A 24690-nucleotide genomic window follows, 5' to 3' on the forward strand; every position below is an offset into this window, starting at 1 on the left:
ACCTCCCCATGAAACCACAGAAGGTGCAACACCTGCCCCTTTACATCCCCTCACCTCACCGTCCAAGGGCCCAAACACTCCTTTCAAGTGAAGCAGCATTTCACTTGCACTTCCCTCAATTTAGTCTATTGCATTCGCTGCTCCCAATGTGGTCTCCTCTTTGGAGAGACCAAATGCAGACTGGGTGACCGCTTTGCAGAACACCTTCGGTCTGTCCGCAAGCATGACTCTCTGTCGCTTGCCATTTCAACGCTCCACCCTGCTCTCATGCCCACATGTCCATCCTTGGCCTGCTGCATTGTTCCAGTGAAGCTCAACACAAACTGGAGGAACAGCACCTCATCTTCCGACTAGGCACTTTACAGCCTTCCAGACTGAATATTGAGTTCAACAATTTTAGATCATGAACTCTCTCCTCCATCCCCACCCCCTTTCCGATCTCCCCCCCCCCCCTTTTATCCCCACCCAATAATTTATATAGATTTTTCTTTTCCCACCTATTTCCATTATTTTTAAATGTATTTCCATCTCTACCTTTTAGCCTATTTCAATCCCTTCCCTTCACCCCACCCCACCCCCACTAGGGCTATCTGTACCTTGCTTGTCCTGCTTTCTACCCTTAGTTAGCATATTCCTTCGATAATATCACCACCTTCAACGCCTCTTTGTCCTTTTGTCTATGACATCTTTTGGCTATCTCCACCTATCACTGGCCCTCTATCCAGCTCTACATGTCCCCGCCCCCTTAAACCAGCTTATATTTCACCTCTTTTCTATTTTTCCTTAGTTCTGTTCAGTCATACGGACTCGAAACATTAACTGTGTTCCTCTTCGCAGATGCTGCCAGACCTGCTGAGTTTTTCCAGGAATTTTTATTTTTGTTTGGGATTTTTTTATCAGTTCAATTCTTGGTCATTGTTAGTGAGATGAGCTTTTAATTCTGGATTTTTTGTTTGAACTGTGTTGGATTTGAACCTACCAAGCAGCAGCAACAGCAATGATGGTTGAATTGCACTCCTGGTAACTTCCCCCAACTTGATGCTGCTGTGCATTTCTCCTGGGACCTTCTGATCCCGGCTTCCACAAAAAATGTGCAATTCTGCATCCCACGGGAAACTCCACCGAAGCGGACTAGAGTCAGTAGAAGGCAGGACACCCCCACCTTTGTACGGCTCTATCTGCTGCATGGTCTTTGAATGTTAGTGAATGGATGAATAAATGAATGGGTGAGTGAATAAATGGATGGGGTAGGTGGTTGAAAGGATAGGTGGGTAGGGTGGGTGGGTAGGATGGGCACGTGGGTGAGGTGGATATGTAGGCGAGGTGGGTAGGCATGTGAGATGATGGGTAGGGTGGGTAAGTAATAGAGTTATACAGCATAGAAACAGGCCCTTCAGCCCATCATGCCCGTGATGGCCATCGTGCACCTACCTATTCTAGTCCCATTTTCCAGTACTTGGCCCCTAGCCCTGTATGCTATGGCGTTTCAAGTGCTCATCTAAATACTTATTAAATGTTGTGAGGATTCCTTCCTCCACCACCCCCTCCAGGCAGTGTTTTCCAGATTTGGAGTGAAAATGTTTTTCCTCAAATCCCCTCTAAACGTCCTGCCCCTTACCTTAAATCGATGCCCCCTGGTTATTGACACCTCTGCTAAGGGGAAAATTTTCTTCCTATCTACCCTATCTATGACCTTCATAATTTTGTATACCTCGATCAGGTCCCCCCTCAACCTTCTCTGCTCTAAGGAACACAACCCCAGCCTATCCAGTCTCTCCTCATAGCTGAAACACTCCAGCCCAGGCAACATCCTCGTGAGTCTCCTTTGCACCCTCGCCAGTGCAATCACATCCTTCCTACAGTGTGGTGACCAGAACTGCAAACAAGATGCCAGCTGCGGCCTAACTAGCATTTTATACAGCTGCAGCATAACCTCCCTGCTATTATGTTCTATGCCTCGATTAATAAAGGCAAGTTTCCCATATGCCTTCTTAACCACCTTATTTACCTGTGCTGCTGCCTGCAGGGATCTATGGACATGTACACCAAGGTCTCTCTGATCCTCTACTTCCTATGGTCCAACTAATCATCGTGTATTCCCTTGCCATGTTAGTCCTCCCAAAATGCATCACCTCACACTTCTCAGAATTAAATTTCATTTGCCGCTGCTCTGCCCATCTTACCAGCCCATCTATATCGTCCTGTAATCCAAGGCTTACCTTCTCACTATTTATGACACCACCAATTTTCATGTCATCTGGAAACTTACTGATCATACCTACTGCATTGACAGGAGGGTAAGTGGATAGGCGGGTGAGGTGGGTACAGTTGGCAGTTGGGGGAGTGGGTGGATAGGTTGGGAGGAGTCAGATGGTTGGGAGTGGTAGGTAGTCAGGTTGGGGGTGTAGTCACATTTGATGGGGGGGGGGCGGGATAGTCAGGTCATCAGCTGGGTTGTTGGGGTTTAGTCAGGTCGGGAGAGATAGTCACGTCAAGGACGTGATGTTGGATGTTGGCGGGCAGGGGTAATCATGTCGGGTCAGGAGAGTAGTCAAGTCTTAGGCCGTAGTCGGGTCTGATCAGGGGACATAGTCGGGTGGTCGGGAGGGTAGTTGGGTGGTGGGGGTGAGGGAGGTAGTAGTCAGATGGCCAGGGGTTGTCAAGGGTCAGGGGGTTAGTTGGGGAGGGCATATGATTGGGGGTCAATTATATAGTTACCCAGGTGTTAGGCTAGGTTTTAATCTGTGCAACTACTACTATCGCATTTTCCCCTTAGTCCTTAACAACATATTATTCTGCCACCGTTAGTATGTTGATCTTTTGATGCTATTTGATTTTTAAAAGATTAAATTGTATAACAGCTTGCAATTATTTCATGTATCTATCTATTCGTTGTAGTTTGATCTGCTTTTTTAATAGTAGTTTCACATTCGTTTCCAGAGGACGATTGGGCGGGATAGGGGGCAAATGGTTGCGGTTGAACAGCTCTTACATGACGACGAAACAAAACTTAACCGAGAAACGAAACTACGACAAGTCATGTGATTCCTGGGAAAGGAGAGAAGCCGGAGAGAGAGAGGGAGAGAGAGAGAGAATAGAAAAGCCCAGCAGCGGATGAGCTGCAGAGATCATTGTGGTTTTCTCGGTGCTAATTGTGCAAGGTCAATTGAGCCCGTTTCCGCTGTGATTTGTAACTTTGCTATCCTGGAAGATAAGGTCTTCCGATAATCTCAGCTACCAGAGGAAGAGCATCAAAACCAGAAGGTATTTCAGCTACAGTTAGGGAAGCGAAATCTGGCCCAGTTCTTAGGACTTCGGATCCTCTGTAATCTTCCATTTCACACCACCCCACCCCCCCACAAAAAAAATGTTATTCGCTTTAGACCCGTGAGTAAAAGTGAGCTGTGATGACTATAAATAGAAGTTGGATTTTAGATCTCAGGTGGAATATTTTCATGTTGGACTCTCCACCCCCGATTGGCTGAGGCTCCAGTTTGAGGAGGAGTGGGGGGGGAGGAGGGGTCTTGTGTTTCTCTCTGGGGGAATTGACTAATTATTTTCAGATACAGAGGCATTGCTCTGCCTGCTAGATCAGTGGTGAATCAACTATTTAGTACCGAATGCTTTTTAGACAGCTCAGTATATGACATTGAGTGGCGGCGGCGGCCCATTTCAAGGAGATGGGTTAACACTTCTTGTTAACTATTGGATGGAGGGACGGGAAACCTTCATTTGGCAATCGTTACCGGAACAGCTTCCTCACGGTAAAAAAAAATGTGCTTTTAAAGGAAATCAGGAAAGTAGTCTGAAATGGGGTAATATGGCCTCAGCAGTTTCTACCTCGTTTGTATAACCATAGGGTCTGACTCTCAGGAAATCAGTAAATATTGTTGCCATCTAGGTCACTGTTTTGCCCTGGCAAACAATACTAAAATACCCTTTCTTGTTCCCTCTGGGGCTTGCCCGTGTCCCGCTGATGCCAGTCGTGGCCCTCGCCTGATAAATAGATTCTGCAGCCCAGCATTCCTGGTTTAGTAAACGTCTTTTTTTTAACCAGAGAGCGAATTCCTACTAGGAGATCATCATAGGTCCTGATGATGATGATAATGGGTGGGGCGGGGGGGGGTGCACGCCTAAAATCCAGAAGGAAAGCCCCATAGGTTGGATTCCCCCATTTCAGCCGAAGGCAATAGATTTTAATCTCCGAGTTTCGGAGCTGCGTAGTGAGCGTTACCTGAGGCCTGCCATTAGCGAATACAGCGATGGGATTGGAAGGCGTTTGAAATAGATAGGCAGGGAGCTAGGGCAGCAGCACCCAGATTTAATGGTGTTCCTCTGGAGACTGGGTGTAGTTTGGCGCACAGGATGGACCCATCTGCCACTTAGAGAGGAAGACCCCTGGTGCTCTTACCAAGAAGGCATGATTGGACATGAGCATTTCGGATGCAATTCAGGAAGCCAGCTGAATGATCCAACCAGGTCAGGAAAAGTGAGTACAGTTGCAGGTTCACCCACATCTCGTGGTGCAATTGCCTGCCCCTCCCTACACTGTGTGCCCGCTCCACTGGCCACCTCTGTCTCAAGCAACTCCATCACGTCACTTCTTGCGCCCACTTAACTTTGTGCTGTACCTGCCCTTCAAGATTGGTTCACTTTCTCACCTCCCGATGTGTTCATCCACCACTGCCACTCAGCCTAATCCTCACGTAATACACTGATTAACTGGTCTTCTCTCGCTCACTCAGATCTCCTTTTGTCCCTTGTAGCAGAAGAGAGCAGGAAAGGTGAGGGAGAAGACGGGAGGTGGGCCGCCACAAGTAGTACAGATACGGAGGAGTCCCTGGAGTTAAGTGGTCCCTCAGTCGGAAGTGGAGAGATAGGGAACTCACAGCTGGTGACAGTGACAAATGTTTCTGACACACACATGCTGATTTTGTTTCGCTAATTACTGAACTATGAGGAGATTAATTATTGTGCTTGTCGAGAATGCTACTTTACTGTAAATAATTCATATCCAGTTTGCTTTCCAGACCTTTTACATATAGAGCAAGAGCCGCTGATGATGCACGAGGACGAGGACAATTATCAAGAGGGCTTTATTCTTTCTGAGCGTGCAAAATCACAGCCAAAGAGCAACACAGACACTCACAATTCGGTGGGTCCACTTAGAGTGAATTGGGTTTTCATTTGGCTAATTCACAGTGAGCGCGAGCAAACACTGGTGGCAGTGACGGCTGTAGAGAATCTGTGTCGGGTGGGGATGGCAGAGCTCCTCACTGACCTGTGCTCAGCTGGACGCAGATGCTGAACCCAAAGGGCTGTTGTTGAGAAGATGTCCTGGGAAACCCGTGCTGGTGGCATTAAATGCAAAGGAAAGTTAAAATCCTTTTTTTTTAAAAAAAAAAGAATTCCCTCATTTCCCTGTAACTATGAGGTTTGATGCTCTGCTAAATCCCCACTCATCTGCACTAGTGATTGTGCCAACATCAGTGAACAAGTTACTCATACGCACCTTGTTAAATCTGAAGGTGGTGTGCTGGTACCAGGTTCCCGTCATGCTCCATTTTGAGTACCTACCTGACCCCACCACCCATTCTTAAATGTTAAAATCTCGCCCCACCAGCCAACATCATAAGTTCCTTCCTGCAGCACGTGACAAGCAGTCCACTCCCGTAACAAAGCAGCAGCATTGGGTCGAAGCTTATCACTTTAGTGTTTCATTTGCTCCTGATCCAACTCTATAAAGCCGCCTCTTATACTCCAACCCAACCATGGGCCAAGGTTGCAAACTTTGGACTTAGCATATTCTGGAAGTTTTCATCTGGAAGTTATAAATAGGTCAGACTGGTCAAGATGGCAGATTTATTTCCCAAAAGGACATTAGTGAACCAGGTGGATTTTCATGTCAAGCTGGTATTATCATAATTCCATTAATGACACTTTTTTTAAAATTAGGTTTATGAAAGAATTTAAGCTCCCAGCTGCAGTGTTGGGATTTGAACTTGGGGAGCATTTCTCCAGGCCTCGAGGTTACTAGTGCTGTAATATAATCACTGTGCTAGCATGCCCAATAATAATTTGACAATTATGCAAAACCTATCCCTGTATTGTAAACTTGGCTTTTGTTTTCTCAGGCCATGGATGCAGTGCTGTACAATCACTATGAAGAGAAGGTTCGCCCTTGTATTGATCTCATAGACTCACTGAGAGCGTTGGGTGTGGATCAGGACCTATCCCTTCCAGCCATCGCAGTGATTGGAGACCAGAGCTCTGGAAAAAGCTCTGTCCTTGAGGCACTATCCGGAGTAGCTCTTCCCAGGGGCAGCGGTAAGAAGTTTCCCAATGTCAACTACCTAAGCCCCTTTCTATCTGAATTCTCCTTCTACTCCTTCCCTACCCCACTCCCCCAGCTATTTCCTTACTGGAGTTACCTGGGCCAGTTAGCATCCATCATTACAAGTCCAGTCTAATGCAGCAGTCACCAGGCCTATTGAACTCCATGAATCCTTTGCATCAGGAATGAGACACTGAAGGAAACTGATGTTCCTTTGAAAAGGGGTGGACGTGGCATTTTGTGACACAGAGGAATAGCTTATGTGGCCTGGTTTCAAATCTAGGCCAGGTTGATGTTATTAAAATGATGTCGGAAACTTATGAGTGAGTCCAGTTTTGCATGGCACAGGCCCACAGAACTAAAACTTCCGTTAATTGGCAAACTTGCTCAAGGTTAGGAGTGGGAAATAGGGAAAAAAGTAACGCACTGAGAGTTGGACTGAGGGTGGGGCACCTTAGGAAAGGGGAGTCTTAGCTGGTCATCTGAGCTCTGCCATCTGAACCCGACACAGGGCATCTAAAGTGGGAAGTTTTGCTTTACCCAATCTCAACATGACTTGCCTTAAATGACCTCCAAAGTTCACCAGGAAATGATTTCTAAAAACATTAAAAGCTGATGGATAGATAAGGTGTAAAATAATTAAAATGACTAATCGCTGGAGGGCTGGAACACATCGAGGTGGAAGTTAAGTTTCAGTTATATCAAACTTTGGTTAGATCCCATTTAAGGTATTCTGTTCAGTTCCAGGGAGCAAACCTGAGGGGGTGCAGGACTGATTCTCCAGAACCTAAATTTAAAAGAGCAAAATTATGAGGACAACTTACATGTACTAGACTAAAGAGTGATTTAATCGCGATGTGAAAGATCAATGTCCTGGGAGTTACCGTTGACCAGAAACAACTGGACGAGCCATAAAAATACTGTGGCTCCAAGAGCAGGTCAGAGACTGGGAATTCTGCGGTGAGTAACTTACCTCCTGACTCCCCAAAGTCTGTCCACCATCATCTACAAGGCACAAGTCAGGAGTGTGATGGAATACTCTCCATTTGTGGGATGAGTGCAGCTCCCACAACAGTCAAGAAACTTGACACCGTCCACGACAAAGCAGCCCACTTGATTGGCACCACATCCAACACCTTAAACATCTACTCCCTCCACTACCGATGCACAGTGTGTACCGTCTACAAGATGTGCAGGGATTTGCCAAGGCTCCTTTAACAGCACCTTCCAAACCACGACCTCTACGACCTAGAAGGACAAAGGCAGCAGCAGCTGCATAGGAACACCACCACCACCACCACATGCAAGTTCCCCTCCAAGCCACACCATCCTGACTTGGAAGTATATCGCTGTCCTGGATCTTCCTTCCTAACAACACTAAGGGTGTACCTACACCACATGGACCGCAGCAGTTTAAAAAATAAGCTCACCACCAGCTTCTCAAGGGCAGTTAGGGATGGGCAATAAATGCTGGCCCAGCCAGTGACACCCACATCTAAACAAATAAATTAACAAAAGAGGATTTAAAAAGTTGCTGTGGTGGACAGAAATTATTTTTTGTTCTGAGGAAGTCCAGAACAATGGGGCATATTCTTAAAATTAGGACTTGGCCACTCAGGGATGATGTCAGGATGCACTTCTTCACACACAGGCAAGTGGAAATTTGGAATTCTATCCATGTGAAAGCTGTTGAGGTTGGGAGTCGACTGAAATTTTCAAAACTGAGATTAATAGTTTGCTTAGTTAAGAGTTACGAACCCTAGGTAGATAGACACAAGATATAGATCAGCCATGATCTAAATTGATCTGTGGAACCGGCTTGAGGGGCTGAATGGCCTACTCCTGTTCCTATGTTCTTAGAAGTAAATATGAAATTAGATGGTCAGCCATTTCCGTGGGAAGCTTTAATGTTGGTTCATATCAACCCAATCTTCATGGAGCATAGAGGAGTCTGCCTAACGTAACTGTAACTCGCTTTCCTCCCTCCCTTACTAAAAGACTTGAAACAGCCCACCCACCCCTTCCCCCTCTTTCTGATTATTGCAAGATTGATGGCCATCACTTCTGCCTATTTGACAGGTATTGTGACAAGATGTCCTCTCGAACTGAAGCTGAGAAAAGCCAAAGGGGTGAAAATATGGAAGGGACGAATAAGTTACAAGAATTACTTGAAAGAACTCTCAGACCCATCTGAGGTGGATAAAGAAATTGTGAAAGGTGATGGTCCCACTGCTCAAAGCCTAGTATTATCTGCTTGGCGCATTTTGGTTTTGAGAATGGTCTGATACTTTTGAACTGTTTATTGTTATGCTACTAGTCATTAATTTTTCCTCTTGATTTTTCTCTTTATCTTCTTACTCTTGAGGGCATTGGCTGCTTGCAAGTTTTCAAAACTGAGATTAAAATAACAGCAAAAATTCATTCCTAGGAAGAAGAAGCATACTAAAGGGAGGATGAGGCAACCATGGCTGACAAGGGAAGTCAGGGACAGCATAAAAGCTAAAGAGAAAGCATACAATGCGGCGAAGAGCAGTGGGAAACCAGGGGATTGGGAAGCCTACAAAGACCAACAGAGGACAACTAAAAAAGAAATAAGGAGGGAGAAGATTAAAAATGAGGGTAAACTAGCCAGTAATATAAAAGAAGATTGCAAGAGTTTTTTTTTAGATATATAAAGGGCAAGAGAGAGGCAAAAGTGGACATTGGGCCGCTGGAAAATGACGCTGGAGAAGTAGTAGTGGGGAACAAAGAAATGGTGGAGGAACTGAATAGGTACTTTGTGTCAGTCTTCACAGTGGAAGACACTAGTAACATCCCCAGAGTTCAAGAGAGTCAGGGGGCAGAGGTGAGTATGGTGGCCATTACCAAGGAGAAGTGCTAGGAAAACTGAAAGGTCTGAAGGTGGGTAAATCACCTGGACCAGATGGATTACACCCCAGAATTCTGGAGGAGATAGCTGAAGAGATAGTGGAGGCATTAGTGGCATCAGGAATCACTGGAGTCAGGGAGGTCCCAGAGGACTGGAAAATCGCTAATGTAACCCCCCTGTTTAAGAAGGCAGTGAGGCAAAAGACGGGAAATTACAGGTCGATTAGCCTGGCCTTGGTCGTTGGTAAGATTTTAGAGTCCCTTATTAAGGATGAGATTTTAGAATACTTGGAAGTGCATGGTAAAATAGGGCAAAGTCAGCATGGTTTCATCAAGGGGAGGTCATGCCTGACAAATCTGTTAGAATTCTTTGAGGAGATAACGAGTAGATTAGACAAAGGAGAGCCAATGGATGTTATCTACTTGGACTTCCAGAAGGCCTTTGACAAGGTGCCACACAGGAGGCTGCTCAGTAAGATAAAAGCCCATGTGTTAGAGGCAAGGTACTAGCATGGATAGAAGATTGGCTGTCTGGCAGGAGGCAGAGAGTGGGGATAAGGGGGTCCTTCTCAGGATGGTGGCCGGACTAGTGGAGTTCCGCAGGGGTCAGTGTTGGGACCACAACTTTTCACTTTATACATTAATGATCTAGATGAAGGAACTGAGGGCATTCTGGCTAAGTTTGCAGATGATACAAAGATAGGTGGAGGGACAGGAAGTATTGAGGAGGCAGGGAGGCTGCAGAAGGATTTGGACAGGTTAGGAGAATGGGCAAAGAAGTGGCAGATGGAATACAATGTGGGGAAGTGCGAGGTCATGCACTTTGGTAGGAAGAATAGAGGCATAGACTATTTTCTAAATGGGTAGAGAATTCAGAAATCTGGAGTGCAAAGGGACTTGGGAGTCCTTGTCCAGGATTCTCTTAAAGTTAACTTGCAGGTTAAGTCGGTAGTTAGGAAGGCAAATGCAATGTTGGCATTTATTTCGAGAGGACTAGAATATAAAAGCAGGGAGGTGCTGCTGAGGCTTTATAAGGCTCTGGTCAGACCACATTTAGAATATTGTGAGCAATTTTGGACCCCCTATCTCAGGAAGGATGTTCTGGGTCTGGAGAGGGTCCAGAGGAGGTTCATGAGAACGATCCCAGGAATGAGGGCTCTGGGTCTATACTCGGAGTTTAGAAGGATGAGGGGGGATCTGATTGAAACTTACAGAATACTGAAAGGCCTGGATAGAGTGGACTTGGGGAAGATATTTCCATTAGTAGGAGAGACTTGTACCTGAGGGCACAGCCTCAGAGTAAAGGGAAGACCTTTTAGAACAGAGATGAGGAGAAACTTCTTTTAGCCAGAGAGTGGTGAATCTATGGAATTCATTGCCACAGAAGGCTGTGGAAGCCAGGTCATTGAGTGTATTTAAGACCGAGATAGATAGGTTCTTGATTGGTAAGGGGATCAAAGGTTATGGGAAGAAGGCGGGAGAATGGGGATGGCCCATACTTATCAGCCATGATTGAATGGCGAAGCAGACTCGATGTGCCGAATGGCCTAATTTCTGCTCCTATGTCTTATGGTCTAATAGTTTGGTTAGGAAAGGGTAACAAACTCTAGCTGGGTAGACACAAGATATAGATCTGCCATGATCTAAATTGATCTGTGGAACAGGCTTGAGGGGATGTTGTTTGGATGGTCACCGGTCTCTCACCCCAGTAACCATTTGTCATGTGGTAGCCCTTGACCATCAGTAGCGGTGGGCTGTTTGACTGAAGGGAGGATCACAGCCAAGCCCAACCCTGTCCTCATTTGACATTCACGCATCCCCCAACGGCACTGGACAGCAGTCAGAAGTGGGAACTTGGCTGCTTTGTCCCTATGTTGCTCCCCAAGCTCGATTAGTGTTGAGGCCAACAGGGGGACAAAAAAATTGTATCTTTAGAGATTAACGCAGCTAATGAGTCATGAGGTAGAAACTCATCTCGGGCAGTAGCATAAAAATGAGCAATATTGGATTGGCCGCCCCTACGCTGAGTGCCTGAGAATTTGCGGTTAGTGGTACTGAATGCCAGGTACCGATTAGAACTAGTGGCTGATCAGATACTGCCCATTTTGTGCCAACGCCTGAGGAAAGTTTCTACCCGCCCCCACCTCATCTGCCACCAGGTGCCTAAACTTATATTTTAAACATTTTTTTTTATTTTCTATGCCCCACCCTTGAAAGTTAGGACTCATTCTGGGGCCTGGTTCCATGTGTACAGCTAACCCTACAGCTCAACTGGCAGTTCTAATTTGGGAACTTGGATCTTGGCCTCAAATTTAGCTCACCCCCTCCCTCCCCCCCCGCCCCACATTGCTCAGTAAGAATGATGTGTAGACAGGGAGAGACACTTTCAGGCCTGAGACTGTGTGACACATTATTTCCCACTAACTTTGAAGTAGGCTGAAGCTCCTGCTGCAGCCATACAAAGGCCTAAGATGGAGGCTAAGGTAGTTTTTTTTAAAGAGAACACCTGAGATGCTTGTGAGCCTGGAAGAAGACATTCTTACCCACCCAGGTACCATAAGGAGTCTTTAGTTCTAACCCTCTCTTCCTCTGCGGTGGCATCAGCTGCCAAAGTCCTTGTCCAGTGTTGACTATGCATAGGCCTTTGTCCAGTGTTGACTATGCCTAGGCCTTTGTCCAGTGTTGACTATCCTAGGCCTTTGTCCAGTGTTGACTATGCCTAGGCCTTTGTCCAGTGTTGACTATGCCTAGGCCTTTGTCCAGTGTTGACTATGCCTAGGCCTTTGTCCAGTGTTGACTATGCCTAGGCCTTTGTCCAGTGTTGACTATGCCTAGGCCTTTGTCCAGTGTTGACTATGCCAAGGCCCTTGTCCAGTGTTGACTATGCCAAGGCCCTTGTCCAGTGTTGACTATGTCAAGGGCTGTTCCTTTGGGTTTGAGGGTTCTCAGCCTGACACTCCACTGGTCCGGCCAATTTAGAGAGAGAGAGAGAGAGAGAGAGAGAGACTCCTGTATTTGAAAGGGCTCAAGCTTCACATTGCCATCCCCATGGGGAAAGAGGGTTTTTTTCCCCCAGCCTGCTGAACTGTCTCAAATGTGCCCACCACTAGCCCTCCCACCTCTTCCTCCCCTAACCCCACAAAATATAAATTGAGGTCAGTGTGTCTTGGAAAAGCAGAGACAGGTAAAGTAGCAAGTACAGACTAGGGCAATGGAACTGAGTCGCTGCAGTGAGGTCTTCCTTATGGACTCGGCCACTCTCAGGAGTTTGGAGCAGCAATCGTTTACTTATCTTGACGGGCAGAGAAAGGTAAATGACAGCGACTAATCTGACAAGAGGGGGAAAAGAATCAATTTATCCCTGTGCGCTCTGTGGATTTCTGTCAGAAGATTATGCTGTGTGATTGATGCTGATTTTGCTTTGGTTTCCAGCTCAGAACACCATGGCTGGAAAGGACCTTGGAATCAGCCCTGAGCTGATCAGTCTGGAAGTGGAGTCAAGCAATGCCCCTGATCTAACGTTAATTGATCTGCCAGGAATAGCAAGAGTGGCAGTCGGTAACCAGCCACAGGATATTGGAGAGCAGGTAATGCAGGAACCAACAGCAGGCCAGCAAAACAATCACAGCAGTCACTGTCACAATATAATGTATTAAGTACCCTGTTGGCTGCCAGACAACTTTAATTGTGAAAATGTGGTAAATAATCTGAGAGAGAGTGGTATGTTTTTCTCTCTCTCTCTCTCTCACGCTCTCTCTGTCGCTCTCTGCTGGTCACACTTATTGTTCCACCTTCTTGATCCTCCTCTCTCATCTCTGCTTCTTGTCTCTCTTGTTTAAGGTTTACCTGTCCATTTCACTCTTCATTCCACTTGTCTGTCTCACTCCCACTCTTTCCCTTGCTCGTTTTTTTTTCTCTTGTCCGCCTCTTTTTTTTCTCCTGAACCTGACCCTTGCCCACTCCTCGTGGCCACCTCCCTCCTGATATTTGAAGATCAAGCTTGCATTTGAATTCCACTTCCTCTTCGCGGTGTCAGCTGTGGTTCAGTGATAGCAGCCTGTTCAGCACTGTGCTGAAGGAGTGCTGCACTATCGTGGGTGCCATCTTTCAGATAAGGCTTTAAACTGAGGCTCCGTCTGGTGTCTCAGGTGGACTCAAAAGATCCCACTATTTTTAACAAGAGCAGGGAAGATCCTTGTGTCCTGAACAACATCTCTTTTTTAAAAAAAGGCATTATTTAATCATTATAATATTCCTATTTGTGTGACATTGCTGAAGAATATAGTATCGGGGCAGGCCATTTAGTCCCTCAAGCCTGCTCCACTATTCAATGAGATCAGTAGTTCAACTAGGAGTATAACTTCTACCCCGTTTGTTATAAACCAGAAAGCCAGTTGGTGAAGGATATAACTGAAGTCAATCTTTACACACTTCATAAATATTTACTGACACAGTTAGGGTACAAGCAAGCATCTCCTAACCCAGGCACCACTGTTTCAATCTGGGTCTATTTATATTTTTAGGCCCACTACCTGCCCACAATTAAATACAAATCAATATACATTTGACATCCTTGTATTCTAGTTCACTGGATATAAAGCCCAGCATTCTTTTAGTATTGTTCATTATTTTCTGTGCATAAATTGGATGATACATTATAACATTTTAAAACTACTTCATTGGTCGTAAAGTGTTTTAGAATATCCGGAGGTCATGAAAGGCATTACACGAATCCATGATTTTTTTTTTCCTCTAGCCAAAATTAGAAGAGAGAGCAAGTGAGTCTGGAAGGCATAGAAATTATAGGCCAGTTAAGGCACAAGGGAGTTTTGCAAGTTTGGATGGTTTTTTTTTTTAATGCAAGGAGTCTGACAAATAAGGCAGATGAGTTGAGGGCACAAATTAACACATGGAAGTATGATGTCATTGCTGTCACAGAGCCATGGTTGGAAGAGGGGCAGGATTGGCAGCTCAATATTCCAAGATATAGGTTCTTCAAGCGAGATAGGGAATGAGGTAAAAGAGGAGGGGGTATCGCAATATTGATCAAGGAATCAATTACAGCAGTAAGGAGGGATGACGTCTTAGAAGGCTTCTGAAATGAAGCCATATGCGTAGAACTGAAAAACAAAAAAGGAGCAATCACATGGCTGGGAGTGTACTATGGGCCCCCAAACAGTCAGAGAGAAATAAAAGATCAGATATGTAGACCATTTTCAGAGAAGTGTAAAAAATAATAGGTTAGTAATAGTGGGGGATTTCAACTTCCCCAACATTAACTGGGTTAATCAAAGTGTGATAGGTTTAGAGGGAGCGGAATTCTTAAAATGCATCTAGGAGAGCTTTTTAAGCCAGTACAAGAGAGGGGGCCATCCTGGACTTAATTTTAGGGAATGAAGCCAGGCAAGTGGTAAAGGTATCAGTGGGGGGAACATTTTGCAGATAGTGATCATAACTCGGTTAGATTCAAGGTTGTTATGGAAAAGGACAAGGATGGGCCAGAAATCAGAGTTCTAAATTGGGGGAAGGCTGATTTTAATAAGACCAGATATGATTTGGCCAGAGTGGACTGGAAGCACCTACTTTTAGGTAAATCTGCATCAGAGCAGTGGAACTCATTCAAGAAGGAAATAAGGAGAGTACAAGGCCAACATATTCCAGTAAAGCTAAAGGATGGGACCAATAAATCCTGGATGTCGAGGGATATACAGGATTGGATAAAGAGAAAAAGGGAGGCTTACGGCAGATACCAAGGGCTCAAAACAGCGGATGCCTTAGAGAAATATAGAATGTGTAGGGGGGAACTTACAAAGGAAATTAGGAGAGCAAAAAGGGGACATGAAAAAAAATTACAGGTAAAATAAAGGAAAATCCAGTTATTTTACAAGTACATTAAGAGTAAGAGGATAACTAAGGAAAGAGTAGGGCCCATTAAGGGCTATAGTGGTAATTTGTGTGTGGAGCCGGAAGACATAGTTAGGGTTCTAAATGAACACTTTATGTCGGTGTTCACAAATGAGAGGGACAATGTGGGTATGGAAATCAGGCAGGACTGTGATATAATCAAAGAAATTAGCATAGAAAGGGAGAAGGTTCTAAGTAGTCTGTCAGGCTTAAAAGTAGAGAAATCTCTAGGCCTGGATGAACTGTATCCCAGGCTGTTGAGTGAGGCAAGGAAAGAGATAGCAGGGGAACTGGCAATAATTTTCAATACCTCTCTGGCCACAGGAGAGGTGCCAGAGGACTGGAGAACATCCAATGTGGTACCGTTATTCAAGAAGGGAGGAAGGGATAAACCAGGGAACTACAGGCCAGTCAGTCTAACCTCAGTGGTGGGGAAATTATTGGAAGCAATTCTGAGGGACAGCATTAATCTACACTTGGAGAGGCAGGGATTAATCAAGGTCAGTCAGCATGGTTTTGTTAAGGGGAGGTCATGTCTGACTAATTTGACTGAATTTTTCCAAGAGGTGACCAGATGTGTAGATGTGTGCAATGCATTTGATGTAGTCTACTTGGACTTCAGCAAGGCTTTTGATAAGGTCCTGCATGGGAGACTGATAATGAAGGTAAGAGCCCATGGGATCCAAGGCAATTTGGCAAATTGGATCCAGAATTGGTTGAGTGGCAAGAAGCAGAGGGTGATGGTCGAGGGGTGTTTTTGTGATTGGATGCCTGTGTCCAGTGGGATTCCACAGGGATTGGTGTTGGGTCCCTTCCTGTTTGTGAAATATATAAATGACTTAGACTTGAATGTTGGAGGGTTGATCAGTAAGTTTGCGGATGACACGAAAATTGGTGGGGTGCTAAATAGTGAGGAGGATAGTCTTAGATTACAGGAGGATATAGATGGACTGATCAGTGGCAAATGGAATTTAATCCGGATAAGTGTGAGGTGATGCATTTGGGCAGGACAAACAAGGCACAATGAATGGTAGGACCCTGGGATGTACCGAGGATCAGAGGGACCTTGCTGTATATGTCCACTGGTCTCTTAAGGTAGTGGGACAGGTAGATAAGATGGTTAAGAAGGCATATGGGATACTTGCCTTTATAACTGAGGCATAGAATATAAGAGCAGGGAGGTTATGCTGGAGCTGTATAAAACCCTGGTTAGGCCACAGTTAGAGTATTGCGTGCAATTCTGGAATCTAGTGATTGCACCAGAGAGAGTGCAGAGGAGATTTCCCAGGAGGTTGCCTGGGCTAGAGAGTTTTAGTTATGAGGAGAGATTGGGTACACTGGGTTATTTTCCCTGGAGCAGAGGAGATTGAGGGGGGACATGACTGAGGTGTATAAAATTGACGTGCATAGGTAGGGTAGACAGGAAGGAACTTTTCCCCTTGGTGGACAAATCAATAACCAGGGGGCATAGATTTAAGGTAAGGGGTAGGAGGTTTAGAGGGGATGTGAGGAAGAATTTTTTCACCCAGAGGGTGGTGGGAATCTGGAACTCACTGCCTGAAAAGGTAGCAGAGGCAGAAACCTCATAACATTTAAGAAGTATTTGGATGTGCACTTGCGATGCCATGACATACAAGGCTATGGGCCTAGTGCTGGAAAATAGGATTAGTTAGGTACTTGTTTGAACGGCGCAGACTCGATGGGCCGAAGGGCCCTTTTCTCTGCTGTAGACCTCTATGACTCTATTTTTATTGATTTTTCTGCCCAATTTCTTTAGATCAAGCAGCTGATCAGTTCCTACATTAATGAAGATAAGACCCTTAACCTTGTTGTCATCCCATGTAATGTTGACATAGCAACCACAGAGGCCTTGAAAATGGCTCAGGAAGCAGACCCTTCAGGAGGGAGAACATTAGGTAGGAAGAAAGCTCTTCATTTCTTTTAGGTGTTTGTTATTGTAAAAATGCACAAGGCCAATCATGATTGGTTCTGATTGTATAACAACAACTTGCATTCCTCTCGTGCCATTAATGTTCTAAAACATCCTGAGACACTTCACAGGTGTGTTGTCAAACAAAATTTGACACTGAGCCACATGAGGTGAAACTAGGACAGGTGATCAAGTGCTAGCTGAGAGTTAGGTTTTAAGGAAGTGTCTTAAATGAGGAGGGAGGAGAGGCAGAGAGACTTAAGGAGAGAACACCAAAGGCTTAGGGCCCTGGCAACTGATGGTATGGCCGCCGGTGGTGGAGCGATGAAAATTGAGGCTTCATAAGATTTCAGACTTGAAGTAGGGCAGGAAACCTTGAAGGGTTTCAGGGCCAGAGGGGATTAGAGATAAGGAGGGATTTGAAAACAGACATGAGAATTTGATAATCATGACGTTGCTGGACCAGGAGCCAACGTAAGGTCAGGGATGAAGGGGGCATGGCACAAGTTAGAAAATGGGCAGCTAAGTTTATTTTAGACAAGCTGAAGTTGTTGGAGGGTGCAAGGTGCTGTGGGGTGGGTGGGGGGCTGGGCAGACTAAGAGGACATTGGAATAGTGAAGTTTGGAGATAAAAATGCACATCGAAAATGCATAGAAAATTAGTCATCCTTTTTGCCTCAAAGTAAAATGTCCATCTTTTATGGTGCCTGATCAGGTTTTCCAGCTGCCTGGTCTGGACCTGGTAGCTCTACTTTGAGTGGGCCGAGTTTAGAGTTCTGTCGAAGGGTCATGAGGACTCGAAACGTCAACTCTTTTCTTCTCCGCCGATGCTGCCAGACCTGCTGAGTTTTTCCAGGTAATTCTGTTTTTGTTTCCGAGTTTCTGCTAGGTCGGCAGAACACCAGAGGTTCCGTTTTTCAAATGGAAGTCAGTCATTTTGATGTGGGGACATCAGCTGGGGTGATGAAGATTTTAAAATCCATTTTCTTCAGCAGAAAAGCACGCAGCTGAGCTCAGCCCGTGAATCCACTGCCAACTACACAATCCTGTCCAGTTCTGGACTTTACAAAATGGATGACAGCTCTACTTCATCATTCTGGCTTACAAAATGGCAGCAAGTTAACATGCTTCCAGAACCTTATCTGCCCACATGTTGTGTAATACATCCCTCAGAATATCACGCTTTGATTGGCTTCATCTCCCGTGGAGGACTTGGTGATGAAAATGCACGGAGTTTTTTTTCCCCCATTCTTTCATGGGATGCGGGACTCACTGGCTGGGTCAGCATTTGTTGCCCATCCCTGGTTGCTCTCGAGCAGAGTGGCTTGCTCCGCTGTTTCAGAGGGCAGTTAGGAACCAACCACAGTGCGAGAGTCTGGAGTTACATATAGGCCAGATCAGGTAAGGATGGCAGCTTTCCTCCCCTAAAGGGCCCCACTTCCACTTCCACGTTCACGGGCTGACTGCGGTTTGCTTCAGCAGGCGTGCTCGCTGGGCAGGGCACAGGAAAACTGATATCTGGAGTCTTTGCATCCCCGATCCACACCACCTTATAGAATCAGAATGGGACAGCACAGAAGGACCATCGAGTCAGTGCTGGCTCATTTTGAAGAGCAATTCAAGTTACACTCTTTCCCCAAAACACAGCAGTTGTATTTTTTTTCCCCCCTGGTGACATGTGACTAGAGGTTATGGTGTTCCCCTGGCACCTGTTGCCCATGTCCTTCTCTGTATGACCCATGTTGTACCTGACCTAGTAACACTTCATTGGACACTGGATCCCATTGTAAAAAGTATTCCATTTTCCAGCTTAAAAAAAATAGAATGAAGTGAAATGCTAACAAGTATGGAGAGAGCGCAAGGGAGCGAGCTTAGACAAAATGGCTCCTGCGCAGACAAAACACTTGCACAGACTCGATGGGCTGAATGACCAGTGTCTGCACTGTGATTTTTTTTTTTTGTTGTTCATCATTGACGTTTGCATATCCAGGTATATTAACAAAGCCGGACCTGGTCGACAAGGGCACAGAGGAAAGCATCCTTAAAGTCATGAGGAATGAGGTTGTTGCTTTGAATAAAGGTTACATGGTTGTCAGATGCCGTGGGCAACAAGACATTAATGAACAACTGACCTTGGCTGAGGCATTGCAGAGGGAGAAAGCTTTTTTCAGACAGAATGAGTACTTCAGGTAAGGTTAAATAAAAACAGAATGTTGATTATTTTGTTGACCTAGTGCTTCTCTTCAGTAGTATTTCCTGCTTGCGACCATATGTGAAAATATACCACAGCAAGGTATAAATTCAAAACCTGAAAGCAGTTTTAACCTGATTAACCCAATTGGGCCCAATTTCAATTTCCCAGGCCTGGTAGAAACCAGGTGAGGTGGGCAGTTAAAAAGAAAGCAATCTCACTCTCTCTCAACCGAGGGGCGGGAGCACTGAGGGTTTCCCCGTCAAGTCAGACCTTCAGGGAGGTGGATCATTGGCACACAAAAAAAAATCCTTTGCCCTTCCTTGGCTCTGGGACCCCACCCCCCGAACACCGGCCGTGACTGATTTCCTGATCCTGTCTGCCTGCCTGATAGTGGACCTCCCTGCTGTGGCCGAGTCAGCGACAAGGTTACGAGGCCCACTCATTAAGATCGGCTGGGCCTCCATGTCCCAAGGGTCACCATCCCCTTCGTTCCACCCTCCGTTTAAAATAGTATGTGTGAAATAAAAAGATCGAGCCCACTGCTGCCGTGGACCATGTTCAATCTCCTCTTGCCAGGGGTGCCTCTTCAAGTGAATCCCAACCCCAGGAAAGCAGGAACCTGTGACCCAGCGTGTCCCTTCTCTCCTGTGTTGTTCACCATGTTTTAGGTAAACAGAGGCTCTGACCGCAACAGACGGTCTAGAAGACTCCAAGCAATGGTCCTACCAGATTTATGAGGATGTTTTAAACTCAACATAACAAATGCCTTAAAAATAAAAACAAAAAACTGCGGATGCTGGAAATCCAAAACAAAAACAGAATTACCTGGAAAAACTCAGCAGGTCTGGCAGCATCGGCGGAGAAGAAAAGAGTTGACGTTTCGAGGCCTCGTGACCCTACAACAGAACTGAGTAAAAATAGGAGAGGGGTGAAATATAAGCTGGTTTAAGATCGGGGGTGGGGGGGTTAAACCAGCTTATATTTCACCCCTCTCCTATTTTTACTTAGTTCTGTTGAAGGGTCACGAGGACTCGAAACGTCAACTTTGTTCTTCTCCGCCGATGCTGCCAGACCTGCTGAGTCTTTCCAAGTATTTCTGTTTTTATAATAAATGTCTTATTTTGAAGTTTAATCATTGCGCCATTTGATGGCAAATTGTGATGCCCTTTTAGATTGAAGAAATATGGGGCAGCCATTTTGTAATACCAGAAGTTGTACACCAGTCAGCATTTTTCTTCCTACATTCAACCTTGGCTTTGTTTTTACACAGTAAGACACTTCTTGCCTGGAAATTTAGATTCCTGCTGCACAAATGCCAAAATGCATGAGTGACACTTGACATTGTGTTTTTAAAATTTGACAAATTCCAGCTTTCCCTCACAAATACTTTCTAAAAGCTTTTTGATGCCTAATGCCTATGGTCACTGTTGGGCAATGTCAAGCTAAACAAAGCCAGTTGATTTCAATCAGTGATGAAAGAAAGTTAGCATTCTTTTTAAGGACCTCACCTTAATGGCCATTCTTCACCCTGGAGCTGAGGCAGCGAACGTCAAGTGGGCCGTTTGACCGGAGCTTGACCATTGACATGTTGAAAGGGTGGGGGAGGAGGGGGCTTACGTTTTGAATGCCTCATGGGTACAATCAGTAGTGCCAGCAACCCTGGGCAGTCCCGAGATTCTGGAAAAATCCGATTGTCCTCATGCCCAGATTGTGTCAATTGAACGGCCCTGGCAAAGAGGGCATTAGTGACTTGCCTTTTAGAGCAGCATTAACTCATGGGGCTTGCACCCTCAGGCCCCCAGTAAAACTCTCCTAAATCTAGATCAAAATATACCACCAAGAAGGGTTATTACCTGAAGGGTGCGAGGCAGATTAATTTCAACATTAATAATTGCACTTGCCTTTGCAGTTCACGGGTTAGCAACAAGCAATTTGCTCTGATTTGAGAAACCTTTGAACGCTAAAAACCCAGAATAAATAAATGAATCATAAAGGGATAAAATGTGATTGAACCAGGACCCCAGTTGGTAGGAGATTGAAGTCATGCTGGGGCTTGTGAAGGGGCCATGCTTGTTCTTGGTCTCCAGGACCCCAGTGATTCTCAGTCCATCTCTTGAGTGTGCCACAAATCAGTTGATCTGACAATGCTGGGCTTGGGGTCCCAGCAGCCTGATTTACTCGCTCAGATGATCTCACGTACCTGGTAGATCCTCAGAATCTATACGTGACATCTTTTGGTCATTGTGCCTTTTCTCTTTGCCTCGCAGGACCCTCTTGGAAGAAAAGGTGGCGACAGTGCAATGTGTGGCTGCCAGACTGACCACAGAACTGGTCAATCAGATCCGGGTCAGTAACTCTCTCTGCCTACCTATTGTTATTAACCAAACCTCAGTCACCATTGGTGATAAAGCAATCTGTGCTCAAAGTAACGTTGGCGCGTAGAAACTTCCTGCACAGAAACAGACCAATCAGCTCAACTGGTCTGTGCTGTTTGTGCTCCACACGAGCCCCCTTCCCACCTCACTTCATCACTGTATCAAAATATCCTTTTTTTCTTATTCCTTTCTCCCTCGTATGCTTACCTAGCTTCCCCTTAAATGTACCCATGCTTTCACCTCAACCCGTCCCCGAGTTCGACATTCTAATCACTCTCTGGGCAAAGATGTCTCTTCTCCACCCCCACTATTGAATTTAGGCTGTGTTTGTTGCCAACACCGTGCACACTAGTGCTTAACTTCGGTAGGTCATTGTGAGCAACAAGAGTAGTCAGCGGCCTAACCTGTACAGGTTTAGAAATATTTTCGTAACAATGGAAGAAAATTCTCTAAGAGGGGGGAGAAAACAGTGGAGCCCTATACTGACAGCCATCTATTAGTAAAAATTGACCTTGAAGAAGTTTAATTTTAGACTGAACTATTTGTGCAGATGTTGAGTTGTGTTAGCCAGAGGTTTACGGCCTCTGTGCACCTATAAGGAAAGGCTATAGCTTGAACTGGCGCTGCACCTTTGATTCGTGGAACAGTATGTAGAAAGCAATCTGGTACACTTACAGTTTAGCGTTATGATTAAAGTGATAGAATGAATTTCTATCATGGGAAATAATGTATCGGGAGCATGTCAGGGTGCAGCGAAATGACATCATTGCGTTGGTCTGCATGTGTCGACCAGTGCACGTGAGCAGATGGGTATTGGCAGCCATCTTGTGTTGGCAGGAGAGACAGTGTTGGATTTATTGGTGACAATCTTAAATTGATAGCTCTAGCTTTGGGTTACCCCCATAAATGGAAACATCTCCATGGCTACCCCTATCAAAACCTTTCAGAATTTAAAAGACATCTATCAGGTCATGTCTAACCCCCTCTCTCTTTTCTGGAAGAAAGAGCCGGAGCCTGCCCCCTCTCACTTTATGTGAGGAAATTCCTCTATTTTTCTCTCTCACTAATCCTCTGTTGGTTAGCTTGGCTCTGTTGTTAGTACTTTCTCCTCCAAGCTAAAGGTTCGTGGCTTTTAAGTCCCCACTTCAGATCTTGGGCATATTGATTGACAAGCGAGCACAGTACTGGGAGAGTGCCACATTGCCTGAAGTGCCTTATTGTCACATATGACATCAAACGGCCCGGCTCAGATGGATATAAAAGATCCCATGACACTATTGGAGGAAGACCAAGAAAGTTCCTTGGGTTTTCTTTTTCAACAACATACAGATGCATGATGAGGAAAGTCATTTACTTCACCTTAGATAATTGTTCTAGATAGATAGCCTACAAAATTGAATTGAAGAAAGTCTAGCCGCACCTAAGTGCAGCACTAAATAAAATTGGAATCATAAAGTGGTTCCATCATCTCACAAGGCTAAAAGTAAAGGCACTTGTCTGTTAGGCCGAGGAAGAAGAAGGAAATGAAATACATTTTGTAGTTTGGCAGTACAGAACTTGAATATTGCAGAAAAAAAAGAAACATGTTGAAGCTTTTTGTCTTGCACTTATCAGGACACTTTGCAAGAATACCAATGAGTCAGCGAATGGCTGTCAATTATTTTCAGCTAAACATACAGTATAAATTATTGTTTTCCCCTTTATATTGGAGTTCTTGTGGAGTGTTCTGATGAGTGCAAGGTGACAAGCTTCGACATGGCCCTCTCTTTTTTCAACAACACTACAATACATTTTCAAAGTAATGCTGGGGGAGGAGCACAGCGCAGTTTTTCCTGTCATCCCAAACTAATTGCTCACTCCTGCACCCGGAATATGAAAAGACTTAAGGCTCGGGGAGTTGACATCATTTCTTTACTAATTCAGGGTAAAGTGCAGAGGTTGGTAGTTCAAGATGCCGAAAGGATGCAAAACAAAAGCGAGAGGTCAAAGTGGTTTCACAATTCGGTTGGAGGTGGGGCGGCCGGGGTAGGGAGGTTCATTTTCACGTTTTCAATTATTTATTTTCTCTTCAAAGAAAACCCTGCCAACAATTGAGAAAGAGGTTCGGTGCAAAATTGCTGAAGCTAGCAGGGATCTGGAAATGCTGGGATCAGGAGTGCCAGAGGCTGATGAGGACAAGATTCCTTTCCTCATTGATGTAAGTGCGATAGAGAATTCATTGAGGGCTCTTTCTGAAAAAAAGGTTTTGTGACAAAAGATTTGAGGAATTGCACGTCAGTTTGAGTAAAGTATGAGCGAGCAATTATTAAGAGTCATTTGCAAGATGGAATTTGTAGGCTATCAGTGAACTAATCTATGCACGGTATTTTCAATTGTAATAATTTATAATGGATTATTGAAAACCATAATGAACATTCTTTTAGCATTGGGAAGGAGATGTTAGTAATTTTACCAGTGATGTCACATATACAAGGCACCCGGTAATGTTTGGACACAATTGATAAGTTGTGTCAGGAAGATGCTTAATGTGATAGAATGGCAGTCCGCTGTCACCAGTTTATTGTTTCCTGGTATAAACTGAATTCAGATTCTCAAAAGGCCCATGCAGGGGTTTGAACTTGCGTTCTCTGAATTACTATTCCAGTAACATAACCAATGCACCTACCGTACCAGTGTACAATTATGGCTCATGGCTATACCTGTTAATACTTGGTGCATGCACCAGGAAAGTGATACTTTTCCCCAAAGCTTGGAATCTCCGTTTAACAACGTACAGAGATATCATCGCTTTGTCTTTAAGTAAACGTGAAGAAGCTGGGTGAGGAAGTGAAAGATGCTTTTATGGGCTTGATGGACAAGTTACACTTAAAGACTAACTGGAACACTAACTCTCTAATGAACTGCAGAAAATTAGAGATTACACTGAGGACCTCTTCAGCTTAACAAATGGCGAATATTCAAGGGATTATGAGGATCATATGAAATTATACACACTGGTGCGAAGGAACTTTGGAAAGTGGCACAGCCTCCTTGATGACGATCAGGTAGAGTGTAAGTATTCCACTTGGCATGCAGAAGCCTGCAT

General features: G+C 45.0%; 1 protein-coding gene across 5 annotated transcripts in view; it reads left to right on the plus strand.

The window, feature by feature from the left end:
* Nucleotides 1-3040: 3040 nt before the first annotated feature.
* Nucleotides 3041-24690, plus strand: part of LOC121290867 (interferon-induced GTP-binding protein Mx3-like) — a 37102-nt gene continuing 15452 nt past the window's right edge. The window contains exons 1-10 of one of the 5 annotated variants that reach the window (XM_041211888.1): nucleotides 3041-3264; nucleotides 5019-5155; nucleotides 6135-6327; nucleotides 8414-8551; nucleotides 12635-12789; nucleotides 16884-17022; nucleotides 19027-19225; nucleotides 21498-21576; nucleotides 23680-23802; nucleotides 24512-24656. In XM_041211888.1, coding sequence (XP_041067822.1) covers nucleotides 5060-5155; nucleotides 6135-6327; nucleotides 8414-8551; nucleotides 12635-12789; nucleotides 16884-17022; nucleotides 19027-19225; nucleotides 21498-21576; nucleotides 23680-23802; nucleotides 24512-24656 — 1267 coding nt within the window. In that variant the 5' untranslated portion in view covers nucleotides 3041-3264; nucleotides 5019-5059. Of the gene's footprint in view, nucleotides 3265-3571; nucleotides 3765-4227; nucleotides 4490-5018; nucleotides 5156-6134; nucleotides 6328-8413; nucleotides 8552-12634; nucleotides 12790-16883; nucleotides 17023-19026; nucleotides 19226-21497; nucleotides 21577-23679; nucleotides 23803-24511; nucleotides 24657-24690 lie in introns of those variants that run through there. The other 4 variants (XM_041211886.1, XM_041211884.1, XM_041211885.1 and 1 more) reach the window with 4 other exon arrangements.

This window comes from Carcharodon carcharias, chromosome 18, assembly GCF_017639515.1.
Source record: "Carcharodon carcharias isolate sCarCar2 chromosome 18, sCarCar2.pri, whole genome shotgun sequence".
Lineage (NCBI taxonomy): Eukaryota > Metazoa > Chordata > Chondrichthyes > Lamniformes > Lamnidae > Carcharodon > Carcharodon carcharias.